Source organism: Pimephales promelas, chromosome 13, assembly GCF_988280905.1.
Source record: "Pimephales promelas chromosome 13, fPimPro1.hap1.1, whole genome shotgun sequence".
In the NCBI taxonomy this organism is placed as follows: Eukaryota; Metazoa; Chordata; class Actinopteri; order Cypriniformes; family Leuciscidae; genus Pimephales; species Pimephales promelas.
The window spans coordinates 32570025-32593922 of record NC_142781.1 but is presented as its reverse complement, the minus strand read 5'-3'; the positions used below and the strand labels follow the sequence as shown (position 1 = coordinate 32593922).

General features: G+C 37.9%; 2 protein-coding genes across 2 annotated transcripts; both read left to right on the top strand.

Annotated features, from left to right (window-relative positions):
• Nucleotides 1–43: 43 nt before the first annotated feature.
• Nucleotides 44–11898, top strand: xkr5a (XK related 5a). The gene is made up of 8 exons (XM_039674361.2): nucleotides 44–110; nucleotides 252–442; nucleotides 1317–1500; nucleotides 1837–2021; nucleotides 4308–4520; nucleotides 6020–6189; nucleotides 6408–6519; nucleotides 8977–11898. The coding sequence occupies exons 2-8, from the start codon at nucleotides 340–342 to the stop codon at nucleotides 9894–9896; spliced, it is 1887 nt and encodes a 628-aa protein (XP_039530295.2). The 5' UTR covers nucleotides 44–110; nucleotides 252–339; the 3' UTR covers nucleotides 9897–11898.
• A 1005-nt stretch (nucleotides 11899–12903) lies between these two features.
• tram2 (translocation associated membrane protein 2) lies at nucleotides 12904–22645 on the top strand. The gene is made up of 11 exons (XM_039674362.2): nucleotides 12904–13113; nucleotides 14738–14801; nucleotides 14890–14999; nucleotides 15471–15587; nucleotides 15694–15752; nucleotides 16631–16715; nucleotides 16849–16919; nucleotides 20841–20945; nucleotides 21365–21508; nucleotides 21604–21764; nucleotides 22431–22645. The coding sequence occupies exons 1-11, from the start codon at nucleotides 12994–12996 to the stop codon at nucleotides 22505–22507; spliced, it is 1113 nt and encodes a 370-aa protein (XP_039530296.1). The 5' UTR covers nucleotides 12904–12993; the 3' UTR covers nucleotides 22508–22645.
• The last annotated feature ends 1253 nt before the right edge of the window (nucleotides 22646–23898 follow it).

Sequence of the window (23898 nt, the reverse complement as noted above, 5' to 3'; positions counted from 1 at the left end):
TTTTAAGGTGTGTGTGTGTGTGTGTGTGTCCAGCGGATATCATGTTTCTCTTGTGTTGTCCAACAATCCAGGTCACAGTTACACCTACACACAGACACACGCAACCATAGGTAGGACTACACAGAATGTCACATAATTGCTGAAATATACTAAAATAAGATAATTATTTATACAACAACATGAATGTTTTAGCGGATGCGCGTCACTGTCTCTTTAATGGTCCAGAAGCGTGACGTCAGATATTTTGACAGGACGACGGAGAGGAGAAACCGGATCCGCCGCTGACAACAACAACAAACACAAAGATGTGTCGAGCAACGCCGCGTCCCGGTCGCTGAGATGCCGGTAACGGAGCGGAGAGGACGCGACGCGTGGTCGAGCTGCTGGCGCGTGCTTCTGCTCGCTGCGTCCGCGCTCGTGCTGCTGGCGGAGAGAGCGGCGCGTGAGTGACCTTACACCGCATCACAGGAGCATCTAATGCACCCTATATATAGCCTATAAATCACATTATAACGAACGTTACCGTATCCATTTACCAAGGTATTTACATACTACTCCAAGATCATTCAAAGAATACCATGGCACTATTATTACATGTCCAAAATCCATAGTACGCCCAGAAATACGGTATTACTTACAACATGTCTGAAATACCATGTAACCATGAAACCTGTTCAGAAACATGTAAAACCATGGTATTTTTGGTACCCTTTTTATTTTTTTGTATATTTGGAAGTACCTTGGAGCACCATGTAATACTGACACATATATTTTGTCTCTCTCTCTCTCTCTCACACACACACTTCATCTTTCTTGCTTGAGCATCTGTTGATGTACCATCCAGAAACCTGTGTGTGTGTTTATGATATTCTATATATATATATATATATAGTAGTAAATATATAGGCTAATCATATATATATATATATATATATATATATAATGGCCAGTATTAAAGACAATATGAAATAATTATATTGATATAATATTTACTTTGAATCATGTTGAAAATATATCTGTAAGAGTATTGTTATAATACATGTCCTTTCAGTATATGTATATATATAATACTGGACAGAAACTTTTAATTAACAAATTCAAATGTATCTGAAGGGGCAATTTTCTAAATAATTATTGTTCAGATGCAGCATTGCAAAAAGCTTTAATGACAGATTACTGAATAATTACAGTTTAACCTGGATTTACAGTGATATTATCTCATCCCATTTCACTGCTCTTTTGTTCTAGATAATCTCATATGATTCAAAAGCATATTGAAGTGCACAGATGTAGATGTTCTCTGTGTTGTTCCTCAGTGATCTGCTGTGTGGGCTTCTACCTGTGGCAGGACGAGCTGAGCTTGGCCGCTCTGACCTTTGCCCTCTTGTTACCGGGGTCAATGGTGCAGGTGTTGAGTTTCAGATGGTACAGGGCCGACGGAGACAAGCGCACAGGCCACAATTTCATCATACACACTCTTCACCTGGGCATCTTCAAAAGGTGTGCTTCTAAAGGAATAATATCTTCAAAAATTACAATTGAGTTCATTTGGGGCTTCCCAAACCCTTATTTTTTCGTCAGCCGAACCATGAACCGAACCAACTCGAGCTCAATAGCGACACAATTGCCTTCTGTAGAGCTGCCTATAGCTGAATTGATCTCGTTTTATAATTGATGAACTTGTACACCGTTATTGAACTGAACTAAATCAACACTCAACGGACTCAATTAGAATTTGTCTTATATTTAATGAATTTTACCTTCCTGTTAATACTATGAAGCTGCTTTGAAACAATGTATATAAGTAAAGCTGACTTGATGTGTGTTGTGTGTCAGATTTTGGGATTGCAGTGTGTGTGAATGGACCGCTCAGGGCGCGTCGCAGTCGCATGCGAAGGAAGTGATGCGGCAGGCGGATGTGTCTGCGTTGCGTCTGCTGGAGGTCTTGCTGATGACGTTACCTCAGACGCTCCTGCAGATGTACGCTCTCAGCGTTACCGGCTACGGCCTCTCGTCTCCAGGTCAGTCCTTCCAAACGTAATTTGCAGGTGGGACTACATGTTCCCACCAGGGTCGATATTGTCCCCACCACTTTTTGAAACATCTCGCGGCACGGATGTACCTAATATAAATAAATAAAACATCTTCCGTTAACTAGCAGAGCATTCATTTCGTCCGTTTGTTAAAAAAGAGGCGATCTAACGCTGAAATGTGTGGTTTATTAAATCAAGCAGAGTGTTCGTTGCGCGGATACGTTGTTCTCTATCGGTCTTTACAATCTATCGCTAACACCGTTGAGGAGACTCGATTCGCTCCGGTGAAATCTTGCACACACTGATATACAAGCACTGATGTACATATTCGCAGTGTTGGGGAAGCTACTCTGAAACTGTAGTTTGACAAGCTACAAGCTACTCGTACGTTAAAGTAGTTAAACTACAGTCAAGCTACCCTTTTGGAAAAGTAGTTAGCTACACTACAAGTTACTATCAAAAAGTAGCTAGCTACATTGAAACTACTTTTACTTTTTGAACAACATATTATAAATATTATATTACCTATTATTATAAGATGTTATAAATCATATATTATAAATAACTGAATAAGTGTCTGATGAATGTTTTAATTCAAATATTTAGTGTTTAAAACAATGCAATACAATTATGATTTCATAGAGTATTGTTTTATTACACACAACACTCAAATATCTCAGACTGTTTGTCAAAAGTGCAAAATTGCAACAAATAGCCTACAACATTGCAAGAACAAAATATACATTCAACATAAATGGCATTTAGAACATTTTCTCAAAAATAACGATTAAACTTGGACAAATAAGACCATGGGTAATTAACGCTTGTTTCTCTGTCCTCAAAATCTGCCGTCACCCTAATATGGGTGTGTCAATGTCAACCCACTTCTTTACGTCAGTGAACCGTTAGCCGCAAGATGCGTGATTAAACAACAGGTGGCGGTAATGGCAAAAAATGAGTTTGCAATCTAACGAGAAGAAGAATATCCTTGCATCGGGCTGATTCACGCAGGCTCGACAATGTAGCAATGTAGCTTTTGCTCGCGCTACACCGCTACTTGCTGCAAAAAGTAGTTAGCTACTGGAAAAGCTACACTGTTTAAAAAGCAACTGAGCTACTGCCAAGCTACTGAAAAATGTAGTTAAGTTAGTAGCTTCGCTACTTGTAGTTAACTACTCCCCAACAATTCGGTTTTGATATTTATTCGCGTGAAAATTATCGGCACTAACAGTATATAGTCATAGATGTTATGCGTGTCTTTGTCTCCTCAGGTGAGAACCACCTATATATACATGATGGGGTTGGGCCGTTCATGTCCATTCGCATATTGCCTTGCCAAACAAAAAATATTTTTCACAATATAACCCAATTCACAGTTTTATGTGAACGATTAGGCAGGATGATTTTCAGATCATTGTGAAGAAAAAACTCTAGGCCACAACATCCATTAGGCCGTGTGTCCACCAAAGCGTTTTTAGCCAGCTGAAAACGCTAGACGCTCTGCTTTGGGCGCTTGAGAGCGTTTTGGCAGCGCAGCGTTTTTTCCGTTGCTATGATACAGAATATCCGCAGCAGTTTGAATGTTGTGACAGTTGGTCAGTGTGGTTTAGTCCCGCCCCTCCTCCACTGTGATTGGACGGCTGGGTAAAAAGTGACAGTGATGAGCGCTGCGTTTTATCCAAAGTTGAACATTTTTCAACTCTCTGCTGGGCTCAGCGCTTCAGCATGAAAAAAACGCTCAGCGCCTCGGTACGCTCATGGCGTTTAAAAAACGCGGCGCTCCCATTGAAAACAATTGAAAACCTACGCCTGGCGCGTGGAAAAACGCTTTGGTGGACACACGGCCTTAGTCAAAAGTCTTGTGGATAAACACCACAAGACTTTTTCGTTTGTGTTTCGTGGCCTTATTTCAGAAACTTTCATTTTTAGTTTTTTCAATAACATGATTCAAACGTGTACATACATGTTGCTCACATATTATGGTAGCCCTGTTTGTGCTAAATATAGTGTAATTTCATCTGTCCCATTAATATGTTTATAAGCAACTGAAACATGTCAGAACATCTCAAGGACCCCAGAGGGTTAATTACAACTATTTCAGGTGTTTTTGGAAAGTGATTTATGGAAGTTTTTAATGTAGTGCACTTTTCGTGTGGAGGTGAGAACCAGTATATCTTGACGACACACACACACTGACCTGTCCCACCCAATTTTTAAAGCAAAGTCACACCACTGCACACATGTATAGACAACCGTGTGTGTTTTTGTCTGCAGTGGCTCTGTGCGATGCCGTGTGTTTGCTCTCGCTGTCCTGGGCGCTGGTGCTCTACAGTCGGGCGTGTTGTTTGATCCGTCCGGGACATTTGCAGATGCCACCAGCAGCGCTCCTGTGCCAGCTCCTGTGGAGGACAGGCATGTTAGCCGCCCGCTTCACCAGCCTCGCCCTGTTCACACGCACCTTCGGCTGCTGGGTCATCGGGGTCGTGGGTGAGTGCATGAAGATCACAGATGTGCACGTTCAGGGTTTGTTTGTAAATTAGCATTGTACACTTTGGGGTCAGTACGTTTTTTTTTTTTGGTAACACTTTACAATAAGGTGTTAACATGAACTAACAATGAGTAGAACATTTAGTTATTAATCTTTAGTTAATAAAAATACAGCTGTTCATTGTTTGTTCATGTTAGTTCACAGAGAATTGACTAAATGTTAACAAATACTACTTTTGATTTTAAAGCTACACTGTGTGATTTTTACCCCCATCTAGTGGTGAAAAGGTATATGACCATCCAGTGAATATTAGTTTCTGTTCCTCTCAATTGCGATTTCGTTTTAACTCCTACGCTGGCCAATGTAGTACAAGATTAACATGGCTTCCAGTTCGACCTCGTCCATGAGTGTTGACTCAAACGCAAACGCGAAAGGCGAAGCTTGAATTAACGGGTATGTCCCTCTTTGGCTAATGTACTTTCAAGATGGAGGGGCAACATGGCGACCGGCATTAAATCGGATGGATTTTCAATGGCAGATTATACACTCACGAGAATACTTTATTACTTGAACAAAGTAAATATACATTAATGAGCACATATATTTTTGAAAGAACTAAGTGTTTTTAGGTCAGAATAAACTAAGAGTTACACAGTGTAGCTTTAATGATGTATTAGTAAATGTTTTATAAATGAAATACATTTTAAAAATAAATAAAATGAAAGAAAATTATATATTTTGTTCATTCTTAGTCCATGTTCACTAAATGTGTTAACTAATGAAACTTTATTGTAAAGTGCTACCAATTTTTTAAATAAATTAATACCTTTATTCAGCAAGGACATATGCTACTTTTATCAGAAGTAACTGTAAAGATATCTATAATGTTACAAAAGATTTTTATTTCAAATAAATGCTATTCTTTTGAAATTTATATTAATGTTAATATAAATATTAATATACATTAATCAAAGAATTATGCATTTTGTAAAAAAAAAAAAAGATCACAGCTTCCACAAAAATATAAAGCACGTTTTCTGTTTTCAAAATTATAATATTAATAATAAATAACTATTGAGCAGCAAATCATCATATTAGAGTGATTTCTGAAGGATCATGTGACACTGAAGACTGGAGTAATGATGCTGAGAATACAGCTTTGATCACAGGAATAAATTGCATTTTCAAATATAATAAAGTTTAAATTGTAATAATGTCTCACAATATTTAGTATATTTAATATCTATTACTGTAAAAAAATCTTATCGACCACAAACTTCTGAAGGGTAGTTTATAATTTCATGCTAAAAATCAAAAGAAAAAAAAATATACAATTTAAAGAATATATAAATATATATTTAAAAAAAATAATTTGCACAAATTATATTAACTCTATTTTTACGACCATTCAGTTTTGTTGTATTGTGACTTGCAATCTCTTTTTGTTACACGCAAACAAAAAAGCGTCTTAATCTTTGTGCGTCTCATGTTTTCCCAGCGTCTCATTGGTTGATGGCTGCGCTGTGGTTGGTCTCCCAGCAGACTGATATATATGTGGGTCATTGGTCATGGCGCGTGTTTAACTTCATTCTGGGAGGCGTACATGTGTTCCTGTTTCTCAACGTGAAGGACGGACCGTCCCGGTTCCGGATGGCAGGATTCTATACGGTACAAACACACTATCTTAATGAGAGCATGAGATATTTGTAGAGGATCTGTGCTAATGATATTTTGATCTGTTTTTCTGGAGTGTTTACACCATCAAAAACACTCTCTCATATTAATGAATATGAATATGCAGAAAATGAATATGGATTTCAAGGAGTAGTTCATGCAGAATTTGGAGCTGTTCCTTTAAGCATCGAGTGACGGCTCTGTGTGTGTAGGTGATGCTGCTGGAGAATCTTACACTGCTATTGGCTGCATCTGACATCCTGACTGATGCATCATGGGATAGCTTGATCGTCCCCACTGCGGTGCTGTGCAGCTTTCTGCTCGGTGAGGGTTTGTGTGTGTGTGTTGAGTGCATGATAGTAAGAAAGATCTCGATAACAAAGGTGTCATATTGTGAGAGTATTGTGTCATAGTGCACAATAGTGGGTTTGATCATTTACACTGAAATAAAAAGTATTTTTTTTTTAATGATTCCCAATTCCCAAACTGAATGTCAGAATGGGAAAGAAAGGCGATTTAAGCAATTTTGAGCGTGGCATGGTTGTTGGTGCCAGAGTATTTCACAATCTGCTCAGTTACTGGGATTTTCACGCACAACCATTTCTAGGATTTACAAAGAATGGTGTGAAAAGGGAAAAACATCCAGTATGCGGCAGTCCTGTGGGCGAAACGCCTTGTTGATGCTAGAGGTCAGAGGAGAATGGGCCGACTGATTCAAGCTGATAGAGGAGCAACTTTGACTGAAATAACCACTCGTTGCAGTAAAGCATTTGTGAAGCCACAACACGCATATTCTTGAGGCGGATGGGCTACAACAGCAGAAGACCCCACCGGGTACCACTCATCTCCTCTACAAATAGGAAAAAGAGGCTACAATTTGCAAGAGCTCACCAAAATTGGACAGTTGAAGACTGGAAATATGTCGCCTGGTCTGATGAGTCTCGATTTCTATGAGACATTCAGATGGTAGAGTCAGAATTTGGCGTAAACAGAATGAGAACATGGATCATCATGCCTTGTTACCACTGTGCAGGCTGGTGGTGGTGGTGTAATGGTGTGGGGGATGTTTTCTTGGCACACTTTAGGCCTCTTATTGCCGATTGGGCATCGTTTAAATGCCACGGTCTACCTGAGCATTGTTTCTGACCATGTCCACCCCTTTATGGCCACCATGTACCCATCCTCTGATGGCTACTTCCAGCAGGATAATGCACTATATCACAAAGCTCGAATCATTTCAAATTGGTTTCTTGAACAACGCCACTTAGAATTAAGGCAGTTCTGAAGGCAAACGGGGGGTCAAACACAGTATTACTATGGTGTTCCCAATAATCATTTAGGTGAGTGTAACTCTTATGACGCAAAAGTAAAAATGCTCTTTTATTAGAAAAGGCAAATGCTTTACAACACAATCGGATCTTCCTTTTTCTGAAATTTACCATTGTAAATTATAAACTTAAGTACCACACCATATAAATTAAAATACCACATAGACTAGTATGGTTAAATTAGAGTGTAAGCACTGTTTAAAACGACTGGCATTGATTTCATCAAATGTGTATTTCGTGTATTATTCCGCAAGACCTCTGAATCTACAGGGGTTGGACAATGAAACTGAAACACTGGCCAATGTTGGAGGTTTCACATCTATATGCCTGGCGGCCAATCTTCAGAGTGAAGCACGGGTGGATCAGTGATGGTTTGAGCTCCAATATCATGACAATCCTGATTGTATTTGATGGACACGACACTGCCGAGGACTACCAAACCCTTCTGGAGGATCATGAGCACCTGATGCTCAAACCGTGTATCAGCATGATCATGCACCAACACACACAGCAAGACTTGTGACAGAAGGGTTTGATGAAGATGAAAGTGACGTTGAACATCTCCCATGGTCTGACAGTCACCAGATCTGAATATTATTGAGGTGTTTTGGAGGAGCGAGTCCACCAGCATCATATAGTGACCTGGACACTGTTCTGGAAGTGGAACGGCTCATAATCCCTCTGGTCACTGTGAAGGACTTCTATCTGTCAATTGGTGCTGGATTTGGATGCAAAATGAGGCCCTCACCATTCTAACAAATTATTGTGTAGTAAAACCAGGTGTTTCAGTTTTTTTTGTCCAACCCCTGTATATCACATAAAAATATGATATGGTTTCAGTGGTTTAAATGTTGAAATTAAACTAAACTAAGCTAAACTAAATAGATAAAATAACACATTTTATATAGAGTCGTTTATAAAAAGAATTGTTAGATATAGACAGTTCTTGAATAAAGTGATCAAAGGGAAATATGAATTTGTCTGCAATGGGCTATATGCACGCATAAGTTCCGCATTTGACGCAAGGATGCTCGTCTATTTCCGGTTGTGTAGATTAAAGCGGAGGAAAACCGGAGAAAACGGGATTATGGCAGAGTCTTCAATATTTACTGTCCTCCCGTCTTTGAAACGAAACGTACATACGTTTAGATGTAATTTTATATACAGTTATGTTTATTTGATATAATTTTAAAAAGAAGCATAAACACAACGAGGGGAGTCTGTTTTATCTGTTTTTGTGACTAACGTTTCATTAGTATAACCATGGAGTATAAAATTCAATATAAATTCTTGCTATTGCATTGGACTCTATGATCGGCGGAAGTTATCGAGCATCCCTAATGCTTCACCGGAAATACCGCCGTGCATAGAGCCCATAGATCCATAACAGCAGCAACACGTGCATTTGATCTTTTTCAGCTAAATTAAATCTATTCCTCTCCATCTGTCTCAGGTTTGACATCACTGACGTTGTACTATCGTTTCCTGCATCCCAAATCCACTGAAATCTCTCAGGGTTTGCGTCAGCGGGCACACATGGGCCGAGAGTGTCTTCAGCAGGGCAATTCATCCTTCTCTCTGGGGGACAAAAGTCTTCCTCCGGCCCCTCTTCCCGTCCTCTTCCCGTCCTCTCACGCTTCCTTCTCCCTCTCGGGGATTCCCGGGTCTCTGCTGGAGCATCCCGGGAGCTGTGGCGTGAAGCTGGACGGCGAGTGCCGGCACCATCACTGGCTGCTGATCCGTCTCGCCCTGAAAACCGGAGACCCGGCGAAGATTAACGCGGCGTACGGGGCGGGGGGAGTATCCGGGATACTGATGGTGGATCGGAAGGGGGAAATCATTGAAGACGGGTGTGCGTCCACCTCGGAAAGCCGAGACGACACGATGGCCGACTGCAGGGAAGAGTTTGAGAGCGTGAGCGAAGCGAGAGAGGAGCCGGAGGAGGACGACAGTCTCGAAATGCAGAGCCCGTTAGAGTCGCCCGTCTCCGAGTGCAAGAGGAGCTCGCCGGAGGGGAAGTCTGTGTTTGGGGACAGTCCTGAGCACAATTACTGCCCCACCGAATCCAGCTCCACTATATACTTCAGCGCCGACCCACAGTCCCCGAGCAGCTCCAGTAACCCGCGCCTGGACCGCGAGACGCCCTTCGGTTTCGGCTCTGGAACCGGGCTGGAAACGCTGGACGAGCTGAGTCCCATTTCCATAGAAGGCGGGATGCACAGGGATCTCGTCCGGGGGCTTCTGGGCCGAGCGGGACCCTGCTACACCTCCGCTCCCGGACTGAACGGAGAGACTTCGGGAAGCCACCTCAGAGGCCCCCGTCGACAGGTGGTCCTGTCCCGCAGGGGCCCGGAAGAGGACGGTGGGTTTTAACAGCATTTACCATGCCAACTTTAAGAGTGTGAAAGTTCTGAGGCGACATGTCTTGAACGTTATGCAAATGAGCTTCAATGGCAACTACCAATGAGAGTGAAGATGAAAATGGAGGAGGAGGAGGAGTTAATGTTGTTGTGAATGTTTCACTGTTCTGTGCCCACATTCAGGGATATGGTTTTAAAAAAATAATAATGTGTTGAACACTTGTTTGGTAGGCTATTTATCTCGCCCATGATATGATATTTATTATACGCTGCTGCAATTTAAATGCTCTTTCCCCTCTAGAATGTGAATGTGTCACATTTAATGTATATTTAAAGTATATACACTACTTTTGAAAAGTTTGGGGTCTGTACGATTTTTGAAATGCATCTCTTCTGCTCACCAAGGCTGCATTTATTTGATCAAAAATACAGTAAGATTGTGATTTGTGAAATATTTTCATATTTTAAGATAACCGTTTTGTATTTGAAATATATGTTAAAATGTAATTTATTTCTGTGATCAAAGACGAATTTTAAGCATCATTACTCTAGTTTTCAGTGTCACATGATCCTTCAGAAATAATTTTAATATGATGATTTATAATGACATTTCTTCTTCTTATTATTATTATCAATAAAAACAGTTGAGCAGCTTCATATTTTTGTGAAAACTGATACATAACTGAAACATATATATTTTTTTCTAACATTATAAATGCCTTTACTATCACTTTTAATTAATTTAATGCATCCTTGCTGAATAAAAGTATTAATTTATAAAAAAAAAATAAAAATAAAAAAAATCGGACCCCAAAATTTTGTAAAAATGAATGCAAAAAAAATATAATAATAGTTTTACGGCTAACTTACAGCCACTACGATCACTGTCAGTGTGAATGAACAGGCCATTAATTCATAAACTACAAGCAGCTGGAACATAAAAACCTGAACCATTCAGACTTATGAAGAAGATACAAACTTTTAAATGTTTACTTTTCTTTAGTTCTGTTTTTATTTCTCTCACTGTTTATCTGTTTATGTTCAGAATGGAAAACTTGTGTGCACACGAAACTAACATTCACTAAGTAACATTATTATCACATGACCTCATCACATTGCTTGTTCAATTAAGCGGCATCTAGTTATCATCTCAGAACTAAAAATTATTTTAGTTTAAGCTATTTAACTTTTTTAATCCAGTTGTACTTGCTGTCCAAACAAATAATAATTTAAAAAGGAGATCATCTTCATTTGTGTATTTGTGTGTACATGCCCTTCTGAACACAACCAGTAAAAATCCACATGCTGTTGGTTTTAGCTGAAAGCACAATCTTCTGTGTGTGTGTGTGTGTGTGTGTGTGTGTGTGTAATTCCACTCTTATGAAGGGCTGTGGTCTGGTTTATTATTCATTGGTGTATATTGCCTGAATGATACAGACATAAATAGAGACAAAACTCATCTTGGAACATGATCATATCTGCATTAGAACCAATCTAGATATATCTATCTGGCTAAACCTGTTTATTTCATAATTAGTTCATAATGTATTTATAAAGCAGATGCATGGTTCTACTGTAAAAAAAAAAAATAAATCTGAAAAATAAAATATCCTATGTATGATACATTTGCCTTGGATAAGGATGGTCATATTGTTTCAGGGGTATTTTAGTTAATATCCACTGGAGTGGTTTTTCACGGTTTGAAGTGCTCTCTCTCTCTCACTGTGTGTGTGTTTTCCATTGTTTTTCATTAAAGCATATTGAGGGTGTGTTTACTATGTAATAATTGTTATTTGCATGCTTTTTTTCCAGAAGGATGACTAGTAGTGATGGGTTATTTCCCATAAGGCAGGTCAATATTTGCAAAAATTTCTAAGCAAATTCAGCCATTAAATAAATGATAGCGATTAGCTGATATTGTGAATGAAAGTTTGTTTGATTTTTCTGGATGTGGGTTGTTTGCTCTAATGGTGAATTCCGTTTATTCATTAAATTAATTTCACAAGAACCATGAATGTGTCTTAATATATCTCCTTTAACATTTCACATTTGTCTCGACTTAAGTCATCAAGCTCATCTTTATCTATATCTACTGCTGCTGTACACAGAAAATATGAGTCATCATAAGTAAAATTGAAGGAAAAAATAGCCAATCACACAATGGAAACTATATGACTAATATACACGGATAAGAATAGCAAGTGTCAGACAAAACATGAAGGCATTGAACTAATACAATAATGCAAAGGGAATTGTACATAAAACACTCGGTTTCACTGATAGGGTCCCAGACTAAATTGCATGTTTGGGCTGTTTTACCTGAACGCAACTTTCATTGATATTTCTTAAAATATGACAGTGGCATTGTTTTGTCTAAAGATACACGCCAGTAATGTTTTTTTTTTCTAAGGCACGTTTATAAAATCTACTTAATGACATAACTAAACTAAGGCCTAATCCTGGTTTAATCTAAAACGGGCCATTGTGTTTTGTGTGCGTTGCTTAACATAAACTCGCTAGATGTAACGTTACATGAAAATTTTTAATTTAATAATTTAGAGTTATTCAAAAGTTTTCATTGTCATTTTTCAGCTGTAAATGATCATACTTTCTGTGGAGATACCACGTGGTTGTTGCTGTGCTGTCACGTGGTATATGTTATTTTTCGCAGCGCTGGTACGGATGGATCAATCACAGTCGTGCAGCGATTGCCGATTACGCGATTACAATTATTATTGCATTAAAATTTTGATTATTCTTAAAGTATTATTAAATGAAATAAAAAATTGATGTACTACCAATTTTATTTTTTTAAATATTTTTATGAAAATGAAGCTTAATACAGCTATTACTAGGATAAATGCTATTTATAGGCTATTATACGGCACAATTTAACATTCAATTTATCTGGAATGTTAAATAAATTGTAAACCAAAAGGAGTAGTGGTCTGTGTCTACCAATCCTTTCTAACTTCTACCGCGCATGCGTGGTAACTTTGGTTCGTGGCTAAAGCGCGCATGCGCAGAGTGCTCACTAAAGTTTGGAGTGATTCGTGGAAGTTTGAGATTTGGAGGAAAAAAAGCCTAGCAGAAAGTCGGGGACTTGTAAAATGGCTTTTCGCAGGAGAAATAAGAGTTATCCTTTCTTCAGCCAAGAATTTCTCATTCAGAATCACGCTGACATTGTCTTTAGTTTGGTTATTTTCATTTTGATTGGACTGATGTTCGAGGTGAGTTATATAGTTTTGGACTCTCATTTTTTTCTTGTCTGTGTCTCTGCCAGCTGTTTTTCTGCCTGTCTTTCTTTGTTCTTCTGACTTTTACATCAACATTAAACATACAAATTTAAGACGGACATTGTAACTTTAAAAAACAGACCAAGACATGTAGACAGAGTCCACTTTTATTTGAATGTCTAAAGCGTTTGAATCAAATCCACTTAACGTTAGCTGCTTGCAAAAGTCTCACACACTCCGTTTATGCATTAATCTACATTAAAATTGTCCATTTAACGACACTCTGGTTGAATTCAGTGCATTACAAGAAGTCCTTAACTTCATTCACAATTTAAATCCAGTCATTATCACCGTCACTTGGGCCCAGATTTCTGCATTGTGATCTTGATGATGATGATGAAGATACGTAAAGTTCGTAAAGCATATTATGTGTGGTTTAAACCGATAAAGCAGGTGTCATAATGGTGTGGTTGAGTTTTATGATGGTCAGGGTTCTTCTGAAGTGCCACGTCAAATCTCTCACGCGCCCCCAGTTTGACTGGCATTCCAGAAGAGACCAATTTATGAATCTCATAAACGCTTCATATTCATATACATCATGATCCGTCGCTTATGAACCCCCTAACCTAAAGCAAAATAGGCATTTCAAGTTTCTAGATACATTTACTTCTCAGGTTTGTAGTTTTAGTCATCAGCACTGAATGAAACTCTCTTCATGGTTCATTTCAGTTCAGGCATCTCATCTGTCATGCAAATATGTGTGTGTTCAGATGGGTTTCCCCCTTTAACACCTGCTGTTCTGTTTCCATTCAAACACACCTGTGTTCATGCCTTCATGAAACTAATCAGTGGAAGCTCATTTGATTTGCTTTGCAATTTCTCATGTATCAAACTGCTGAAATGCATGTGGTTTCATGCAGTCCATATTTATGACCGTATTCATAAACTCGTCACTTCAACTGGATTTATTATAAGCTATTTTCAGTCGATTAAAGTACATGTTTAATTTGTTGTTATTTAATGTTCAACAATAAAGCAGACAGCAATAGGTTTGACATTAGAATGGCAAAGTTGTACAACAAGATCACATTTTAGTAAATATTTGAAATTAATTTTATATAGGAATAAGTACACAACATTTTGCAACAAATGTATAATAATACTATGGAAGCTTGTTTGGAAGCACCACGAAAAAAAAGGGTAATTGTGACCTTTTATCTCATAACTCTGACTGGCTTATTTTTTGCAATTTTGTAACTTCCATAACAAGCTTCCATACAATACAAACTACTAAAATTATTTAAAAAATATTATTATTATACTCTCCACTGTTTGTTGGCATGTTATTTCTTTTAGTCTTTGTATCGGATTGTCGTTGTCTTATTTACGTCAGAATGAAATACTTTCTATGTGTATATATATATATATATATATAGTTAAAGAACAATAATAATAAGTCTAAACTTTAAATTCCAGCTTTAACTGTATGAAAGCACATGAGTGTTTATTATAGAACATGTGATTTATATTGTGTGTGTTTGGACTTTGGGTAATGGCTCACGTCTGTGTGTTTTGCTCATCATTGTGGAGGAAAGATTTGATTTCTTCTCTCTTTCAGACGACAGCCAAAACAGCCATTTTATTCATCCAGCCTCAGTACAACATCAGCACCATGAGTGCAGGTCTGACACAGTCATTTGCGTTGATAGTCTGTCATTACCAGTTCGGTCTGATGCATCTGTAACATGAGCTAACGTGTGTGTGTTTCAGATGGAGAAATGACTCTGTATCATTATGGATGGAAAGATTGTGCCACTGTCCTCTTCTATCTTTGTATCACCATCATCCTTCACGCAGTGGTGCAGGAGTATGTGCTAGATGTAAGTGCTACAATGCAATGCATTCTGGGTAATGTAGTTTTAATGTTATTAACCGTACACTTGGCTCTATTGAGTGTCGAAGTTATGAGGTCACTTTGTAGGCCAAAACGTGGAAGTGAGTTAGTATTTTAGCACTTCCGGTTCCCTCACTCTAAAGCGTATGGGTTTTTTGAAAGGGTTTTTGCTAAATTGCCTGAAATAAGCTCTGTGGTGAACAAAGTCTCTAAATATTTTGATCTATGACATAAAACACATCAGTTATAACCTGCTTCTGTTTTTTTTTTTTTTACTTTATATAGGCATCAAAATGTATACATTTTAGATTAACTTGTAAAGATTATCTTGATAGACACAAAGCATGTAAGGGTCACAACCCTTTGTTGAACACAGATCTTATTTTTTTCTGAAATAAGGTCCCATGACATGACATCTATTATTATTATTGTTCTTTTTCTGTGTGCTCCGTTGCAGAAAGTAAACCGGCGTCTCCACCTGTCGAAGAGTAAAAACACAAAGTTTAATGAATCTGGGCAGCTGTGTGTGTTTTACCTGGTGTCCAGTGTATGGAGTCTCTATGTCATCGCCACAGTAAGAGCTGACGGATATCACACACACACACACACACACACACACAGCATATTAAACCTCTTGCTTTCTGTTTGGCACTTAGCTTAATTGTTTATGTAATTAATAGGAGGGATTCCTCCTGCATCCCAGCAGCCTTTGGGAGAATTACCCTCATGTTCACCTGAGGTACATACACACATTATCATACATGAATCTCTCAAATTGTCTAGAACATGTCAGAAGTCTTATTTCATCCAAGAATAAGAAAAAACTATATCTAGATTTTGCATTAAGAAAATTAAGCCTGTTTTTTTTTCTGTGAAAAATTTGCTGATTACCTATTTTTACAGTTGTATTGTTGAATAGAATTTATGCAGATTTGAATGAAATTGAGAATTTCTTTTATTTTAAAAATGGTTAAAAAAAGGGTAAGAAAATATTAGTGTAAAAGTATTAATGGCCTCAAAGTTTAAAACAGAATTTACTTTCTTTTTGCTGTTATTCAATCAATATATTGCAAACACTACTGTATATATAAAACATTATTATGTAACAGATAATATATATTAAAGCATGAAGACATCTTCTGTTTCTAACATGGTGGATGGAAACGCCTAGATGCACAAAAATTATTATAAAAAAAGTGCATGCTCAATTGGTGGCAGATAATTATTTTTTTTATTATTCCAATAAGAAGGCATGCACAAAATACGATGAAAACACATTTACTGAATAAATCCCTCTAACAAAAAAAAACTCATGCGACTGCCTCAACAAATGATGTGATTGGATAACTGTCCTGACCAATTACATCGCACAGCATCTTGATTGTTGGTTTGATTATTCTGAAATGACTGCGCAAAAGTCAGAATGATTTGGTTTAATTCCATCCCAGAAATGTCTCGCATAATTCTCGCGTTCGTCTGCTTGATCTAAGATGCGAGTCTTTTTTTCTGCTTTATTTGCAGATGTTTTATGGGATATTCCAATTTTGCGCATAAGTTAAATTTAAGACTTTTGATGGAAACGTCTAGTGTCAGTGATTGTAATTGTGTTTCTGTCAGGTTCCAGGTGAAGTTCTTCTACCTCACACAGCTGGCATACTGGTTTCACGCATTGCCCGAGCTTTACTTCCAGAAAGTGAGAAAGGTAAGCGAAGACGAGAGGAACGCAGAAACATTGATGCAGGGGAGATGCGTAGGTACATGCATAATATAATTAAAGTATATAATAACAGAAATATAATCAAACTATAATTGTGTTGCTCTTTTCACGTTTTTAGGAGGAAGTCCCTCGTCAGTTGCAGTACATCAGTCTCTATCTGTTGCACATTCTGGCTGCGTATCTGTTGAAGTAAGTCATGAACCACACATGAAAACTAATAACAGTAAAATTGCTGGATTGACTTTTAATAAGTCAGGTCACCTTTATATATATAGTGCTTTATACAATCCAGATTGCTTCATAGCAGCAGCTTTACAGGAAAATAAAAAATAACGATTCAATGATGCAAACCGAGTTCATTTTAGCTGAGCTGTAGAAGAAAATAGTGTTATTGTTCAGTGTTTATTCAGTTCCATTGTGAAGATCATCAATAATTGAATTAGTTTGTTTTATCTATAAAGCAGTTCTGCAGAAAACAGTGATCCGATAGCGTCAGTGCAGTCAAGTGTCCCCAAATAAGCAAGCCAGAGGTGACAGTGACCCAAACTCAATCTGGGGACAAAAAAACCCAACTTCCGGTTCAGTCGGAGGGCCAGTGAACGAACGCTGTGTGATTATGATTCAGGCTGCATCACAAGTCATAAATCAGATTGTGGATCGGTATCATTCAACTATTTCATCCAGTTCCTTTTGCTTGAAGATTGGATTCATCACCCCAGTATGGAGATGAAGCTGGTCATAGGTCTGGTTCTTGTGGTGTTTGCTGAGGATGGCTGTCGTTTCGATGAGGGGGATTGTCTAGTAGACACGGTGTCTGCTGACATTCAGGGCTGTGTTGGTCGTGTCTAGGTGTGGGTCCACCCTCTAATCTGGATACAGACTTGATACGGCAGACTACGGTAACCTCAGGATAAACCTAGAGAGACTAATATTAGCATTGACTACGTTTACATGCAGCCAATAACCCGTTCAAAACCGGGATATTAGCAATAACCCGGTCACCAACGGCCATGTAAACACAGGTGTTGTGCCTAATTTCGACCCCCTGCCAAATTATAACCCCCCCCCTCGTTGAAGTCAGTACCTGATTGCCTAATCCCAACCCCGCCCCTAATCCTACCCCCTCCCCCGCAACTAATCCTAATCCTAAACCTACCAATACTAGGGGGGTAATAATTTGGCGAGGGTCAAAATTCGGCACAACACCGGCAAAAACCCGAAGTTGCAGTTCCATTAGAATTCCACTGGAGGTGATCGCGGGCGAGAGCAGAATGAATGGGAGTCTATGGGGCTAAACGGCTAAATGCGTCTCTTTCACCTGCTATTCGTTAAATCAAAATAGATTTTATTGTTGATTCCGCAAGTTCAATATAGATTATAGGCCAAAAGTCGAATGAACGAGTTCTTATGTCCTTTTGATTTCTTACAGGTTAGGCTGTTGTTGGCCGGAACACGCTAGCGTTCTGCTATTGTGTGACGTCATCACAGTTTTGAACTGAATTTTAGAACAGATAAGTGAACTTAAAAATGCAATTTTCAGCTGAGTGTATTATCTTAGCCCTCCCTTTTGAATGCAACTTTCAAATTACTTGACAAAAAATTACATCCCGAGAAAAGTGGATTTATGAGGGTGAAACCCCATTGACTCCCATTCATTCTGCACTCGACCGCGAGCGCCCCCGCATGGACAGAGACGTGTTACTGCAGCCAGTCCAGAACCCGGAAGTAACCAGCCAGTGCCAATTCTCTTCAATTAGACATTCTCTGGCACAGCATACTTTTGAAGTGAGCTCCGTAACGTTACCAAAACGCAAACAAAGGCGATCGGTATCTGCCCCGAACTATTCACTATTCGCGTGCTGCTGTTGTTGTTGTCTTTAGATACGGGAAGAAGAATCGGAAATGACGCATATTGCGTCTTAAGGTTGTCCGTACGTCTAGACGCTAACCGCGCGTCTCCGTTTACATCGGGATATTGCAGTTCCATGTAACGTTATACAGGAGAAACTCTCTCTGATCACGCATGTAAACGTGTTATTCCTAATGTTTCAGAAACCCGAATGGTGACCTCAACCTGACCATAACCCGAAAATTGGCTGCATGTAAACGTAGTCATTGATGCCTTTCTTCTTAAGATGTAACGAATACATCTGATGTTATGGGAAGTGTTCCTGTTGACGTAATTGCAGCCCAACAATCCTTAACGGATGTGAGTGAATTATAGAAATATGATAATGTGTTATTTATATGCCAGGTTAAAGTGTTTGTAGTCTAGATTTGTTTTGCGTCCTGAACGAGGCTAGGAAGACTGTTCCAGAGTTTGGGTGCTAAATAGTACAAGGATCTAATGCCTGCAGTCGATTTTGACATTGCAATAGATGTGAAGGCTTATAATGCAGTAAAAGAGCTCTCTCAAGTACTATGGAACTAAACCATTTAGTGTTTTGTAAAGAATTAGCAAGATTTTAAAATGTATGCAATGCCAATGCAGTGTTGACAGAACCGGGCTAATGTGGTCATACTTCCTGGTTTTGGTAAGAACTCCAGCTGCTGCGATTTGGTCTAGCTGGAGTTTGTTTATTAAAGGGATAGTTCAACCAAATGAACTAGGAAAGTTGTCATCATTTTGTCATGAGTGAGTAATGGTAAGCAGACAGTTCACAGTAGCCGTAAGAAAAAAAAATACTATGGAAGTCAATGGGTGCAATTGTTTGATTACCAGATATTTCTTTGAAATATCTACTACTATACATCTATACTATATTATAGAACAACTTGAGGGTGAGTAAATAAAACTTTTGGGTGAACTATCCCTTAAACATGCAAATCAACCACAAAGTAGCGCATTACCGTAATCTAGCCTTGAGGTCATGACTCATGAACGCGTCAACTTTTCTGCGTTTGTCATTAAGAGTATATTTTGTAGTTTAAATATATTTCTAGGATGGAAGAATGTGGTTTTACTGATGCTTGAAACGTGGCTTTCAAATGAAAGATTGGTATCAAAGAGCACAACCAGGTTCCTGTGTCAGCCATCAAGTGTTGGCTGACACACTATTCTGCGTTATTATTACATGCCCAGAGGTTTTTGGACCAATAATTAAAACCTGTTTCAGAATCAAGTGGTAGGAAATTACTACATCTTATTTTTTATATCTACTAATGCATTTCGATAATTTTGTGAATTGGCATGTTGAAAACTAGTCCCATACTTCCTAATGATATATCCTAATGGTTGCATGTAAAGGGTGAAAGGAAACAATGGACCCGCATGGAAAATGAATGGGAAATTGGCAAAAAATGTGAAAATAGTGAGTTTTTTTTGTGTGCGTACAATCTAGAAATCATCCACGATCTTGAAAAAAAAGCACAAAACAGTGAAGGGGTGAATCTATAAAACATCAAGAGTGCAAAACAGACACATCCAGACACACACAAACACACTTTTTATACACAAACACACCAAAAAATTCAGATTATACATTATTAGTGTTTTGCATTTTTAAAATGCTCAGTTTGTCCACCAGGTGGCATCCATCTCATTTAAAAAATTGCTTTTATGAGGCCTAGGCTTGACTCTAAAATGAAATACAGCTTTAAAAAAAAAATATTTTTTTTTCTATTTTTTCAATTTTCTATTGAAATTTTCTAAAAACACCAAAAAGGAAAAGGAAAAAATATTATAAATCATGATTTTTTTTTAATTTTATTTTATTTATTTATTTTTTTTAATATGAATCCCACCCTTTGGGTCCTTTTGGACCCGAACACCCCGAGTGTGACTAAAACGAACAACCCCAGAGGGTTAAATAGGTTTGAGATTTTTGTATTTACTAGTTTGGGGAATAGAAACGGTCTCTATATTAAAGTATTTTATGGTATGAGATTGGTACCATGTTTGTTATTTATTTATACAAGTGGGAAAATAAAGAAGATAATTTTTTTTAGGGCTTTCTATACATGGATGTTTTTTACATGTGAGCCCTAAAAACAAAAAAGGGTTTTTAAAAACAAGTTTATTCAAATAATATTTTAGTTTAACCTCTGTATAATATCAGATATTTGCATGAAGAATGATTGATTTAATATATATTTTTCATCTCTCTTCAGCTTGACACGGGTCGGGCTGGTTCTGTTGTTTCTGCAGTATCTTTCTGAGATGGGCTTCCATCTGTCTCGACTGTTCTACTTCATTGATGAAAACCACCACAAAATGTGAGCCAAAATGATTACCATTCAAACTATTTTTTTTTTTTATAGAAATGAATACTTTTTTTCTGCAAGGATGCATTAAATTGATCAAAAGTGAATGTGAACTTTCTATTCATCAAAGAATCCTGGGATAAGAATGCAGCACAACTGTTTTCAACATTGATAATAATCAGAAATGTTTCTTAAACAGCAAATCATCATATTTAGGACACTGAATACTGGATACTCAGCTTTAGGAATAAATTCGTTTAAATATATTCAAATGGAAAACGGTTGTTTTAAATTATAATAATATTTCACAATATTACGGCATTTTTGATTGGCGAGGAGACATATTTCAAAAGCATAATATTGTCCAAGGTTTCAGATCTGGTTATCATAACCTCCCTATATAACAGCAGATGTGCTTGTTTTGTGTGTAGGTTTGAGATGTGGTCCGTTGGGTTCGTCCTGACCCGTATGATTACTCTGACTCTGATGTTCCTGGCTGTCGGCTTTGGTTTGGCTCGTTCTGAAAACCAGATGCTTGATTTGGAGACTGGAAACTTCAACACTCTTTCTATCAGGTGAGACAGACATTCACGCTCATTGTAGTTCAGTACATCACGAGAGACCCAGACTTGAGAGTAATGCTGTGTGTGTGTGTTTGTTTGACACGCAGGTTGCTGGTGTTGTTCATGGTGTGTTTCACTCAATCCTGGATGCTCTGGAAGTTCTTCCGGTTCCAGCTGAGCCGAACACGCGAGCTGAGATTGGAGCAAGCGGCCCGGAAGAGAGCGGCCGCCAAACAACAGTCGCAGCGCACGCTGAAGCGAGATTCAGGTACGTGCTCGTTCTACATTACACTGCACTAGTCTGACCCCGATATACTTGTATATCGTCTTAGGGCTAAAAGGAAGTTTGAAATACCTGAGCATCGTTATACTGTTAGTGAACTTAAAAGAGTAGTTCACTTTTGAAAAACTTTTGCTGATAATTTACTCACCCCCATGTCATCCAAGATGTCCATGTCTTTCTTTCTTCAGTCGAAAAGAAATTAAGGTTTTTGATGAAAACATTCCAGAGTTTTTCTCCATATAATGGACTTCAATGGGAACCAAACGGTTCAAGGTCCAAAAGAAACTTTTAAGTAGAAACTGCAAACTTGTTCAAAGGGCTTTAAACGATTCCAGACAATGAATAAGGGTCTAATCAAGCGAAACGATCGCTCGTTTTATAAATAAATAACAAAGTTTAAGTTTTATAAGCTCAAACGCTCGCCTTGCTCTGTTCTGTAACGCACTCCTGTTCGAACTCGTTCATCAAAATGAACAAATCTTTTTCCGAGTCATTCGGCGAAAGAAACGAACGAATTGATTCGGAAAAAGATTAGTTTATTTTGTTGAACAGGAGAGTCACGAGTGTTTATGTTTGACCACCACAGATTATGTTTGATTATGTTTGGTGTTACATTTTTCTTCTCTCACACGAGCTGTTTGTGTTCTGCAGTCGGTCATCATGAGAACGGACTCATTAAAGCAGAGAACGGCACATCTCCTCGTCTCAAGAAGATCAAAGCGCCGTAAACTCCAGCCTCACACACACACACCGAGGGCACAGGAAACAGATCATCTGCTTCCTGTTACCACATCAAGAGAAGTGCATGTGGCGTTTCTCCAAGGGAGTGACATCAGGACTAGGGAACGGCAACGATTAATCGCGATTAATCACATCCAAAATAAAAGTTTGTGTTTACATAATATATGTTTGTGTAGTATGTATAATTAATTTGTGTATATATAAATACCCACACATGCATGTATATATTTAAGAAAAATGTGTTATTAATATATCAAATATTTATATTTATATATAATATTAATTGTGAATAAATGTATATAAAATATATACATGCACATATTTCTTAAATGTATACATGCATGTGTGGGTATTTATATATACAAATTAATTATACACACTACACACGCATATTATGTAAACCCAAACTTTTATTTTGGATGCGATTCATCGTGATTAATCGTTGCCCATCCCTAATCAGGACCCTCAACAGGCTCTTGTCAACGTTTCTAAACTTTTTTCCAGTTTCAGTATTCATTATTTCTTCTGCATACGTTTTCTACACATCACTCAGTCCTTCTTTATTAAAGTGCTGTTTTGAGGTTAGTTTGTTTTTCTGCATCTGCATTTTGAGGTATAAAACTGGCAACTATGGTGGCCTTGAAAGGACACTCATTGAGATGATTTTGTGAGACTTCACACATTCTGAGTTTGTAATGAACAAAATATTTACGTGACAATCTAAAAACAACCGACAAAGAAACAATCCATGTTTTTGTCTGGTTTGAGGTAGGAACAAGTGTTGTAGCAGTGAATTGACCCTGAATCAGAGCAAACACTCAGTCTTTCTCCTGTAACGAGTGTTTATGCTTTGTACGTTTATGCAGTTTGATATTTTATTGTATATGATGATGCTTTATAAATGTTGAACCTTTTTGAATAGTAAAAATGTAAAATTTTCAACAGAAAATTTTCAACTTTTTGTTATTTCATTGTTTATTTAATTATATAAACTGATAATTAAAAATGGCACTTCACATTTGGTAATGGGGGAAATCCTGTGAGAATGTCACATTTCATCTGAAAAGAGAAAAGGGTTTTACATAATTGTTCATGCTAAAAATAAAACAAACAAACTGAAAACAAATTTAAAAATACCTATTTTTTGCATGAAAGCTTAATTTTCATAGCCGTCAATGGAGAAAAAGACAGCTCTTGTGTTCTGAAGATGAACAAAAGGCTTTGAATAATTAATGACTGAATAAAAACAAATTGAGTGAACTATTCCTTTAATGTCGAATTTGGCGCGCGAACGCGAGTTTTGTTTGTTTACATGCGCGCCGAGTCATACCATACACTTCATAGAAGAAAATATATTGCACAAAACGACGGACACAAC

Excerpts from the sequence above, each read along its gene's own strand:
- xkr5a (XM_039674361.2), top strand. The coding sequence starts at position 340 with ATGCCGGTAACGGAGCGGAGAGGACGCGACGCGTGGTCGAGCTGCTGG. Across the intron at positions 1,501-1,836 it reads CACCTGGGCATCTTCAAAAG|ATTTTGGGATTGCAGTGTGT; the intron begins GTGTGCTTCTAA and ends GTTGTGTGTCAG. Across the intron at positions 6,520-8,976 it reads GCTGTGCAGCTTTCTGCTCG|GTTTGACATCACTGACGTTG; the intron begins GTGAGGGTTTGT and ends CATCTGTCTCAG.
- tram2 (XM_039674362.2), top strand. The coding sequence starts at position 12,994 with ATGGCTTTTCGCAGGAGAAATAAGAGTTATCCTTTCTTCAGCCAAGAA. Across the intron at positions 14,802-14,889 it reads CATCAGCACCATGAGTGCAG|ATGGAGAAATGACTCTGTAT; the intron begins GTCTGACACAGT and ends TGTGTGTTTCAG. Across the intron at positions 20,946-21,364 it reads GATGAAAACCACCACAAAAT|GTTTGAGATGTGGTCCGTTG; the intron begins GTGAGCCAAAAT and ends TTTTGTGTGTAG.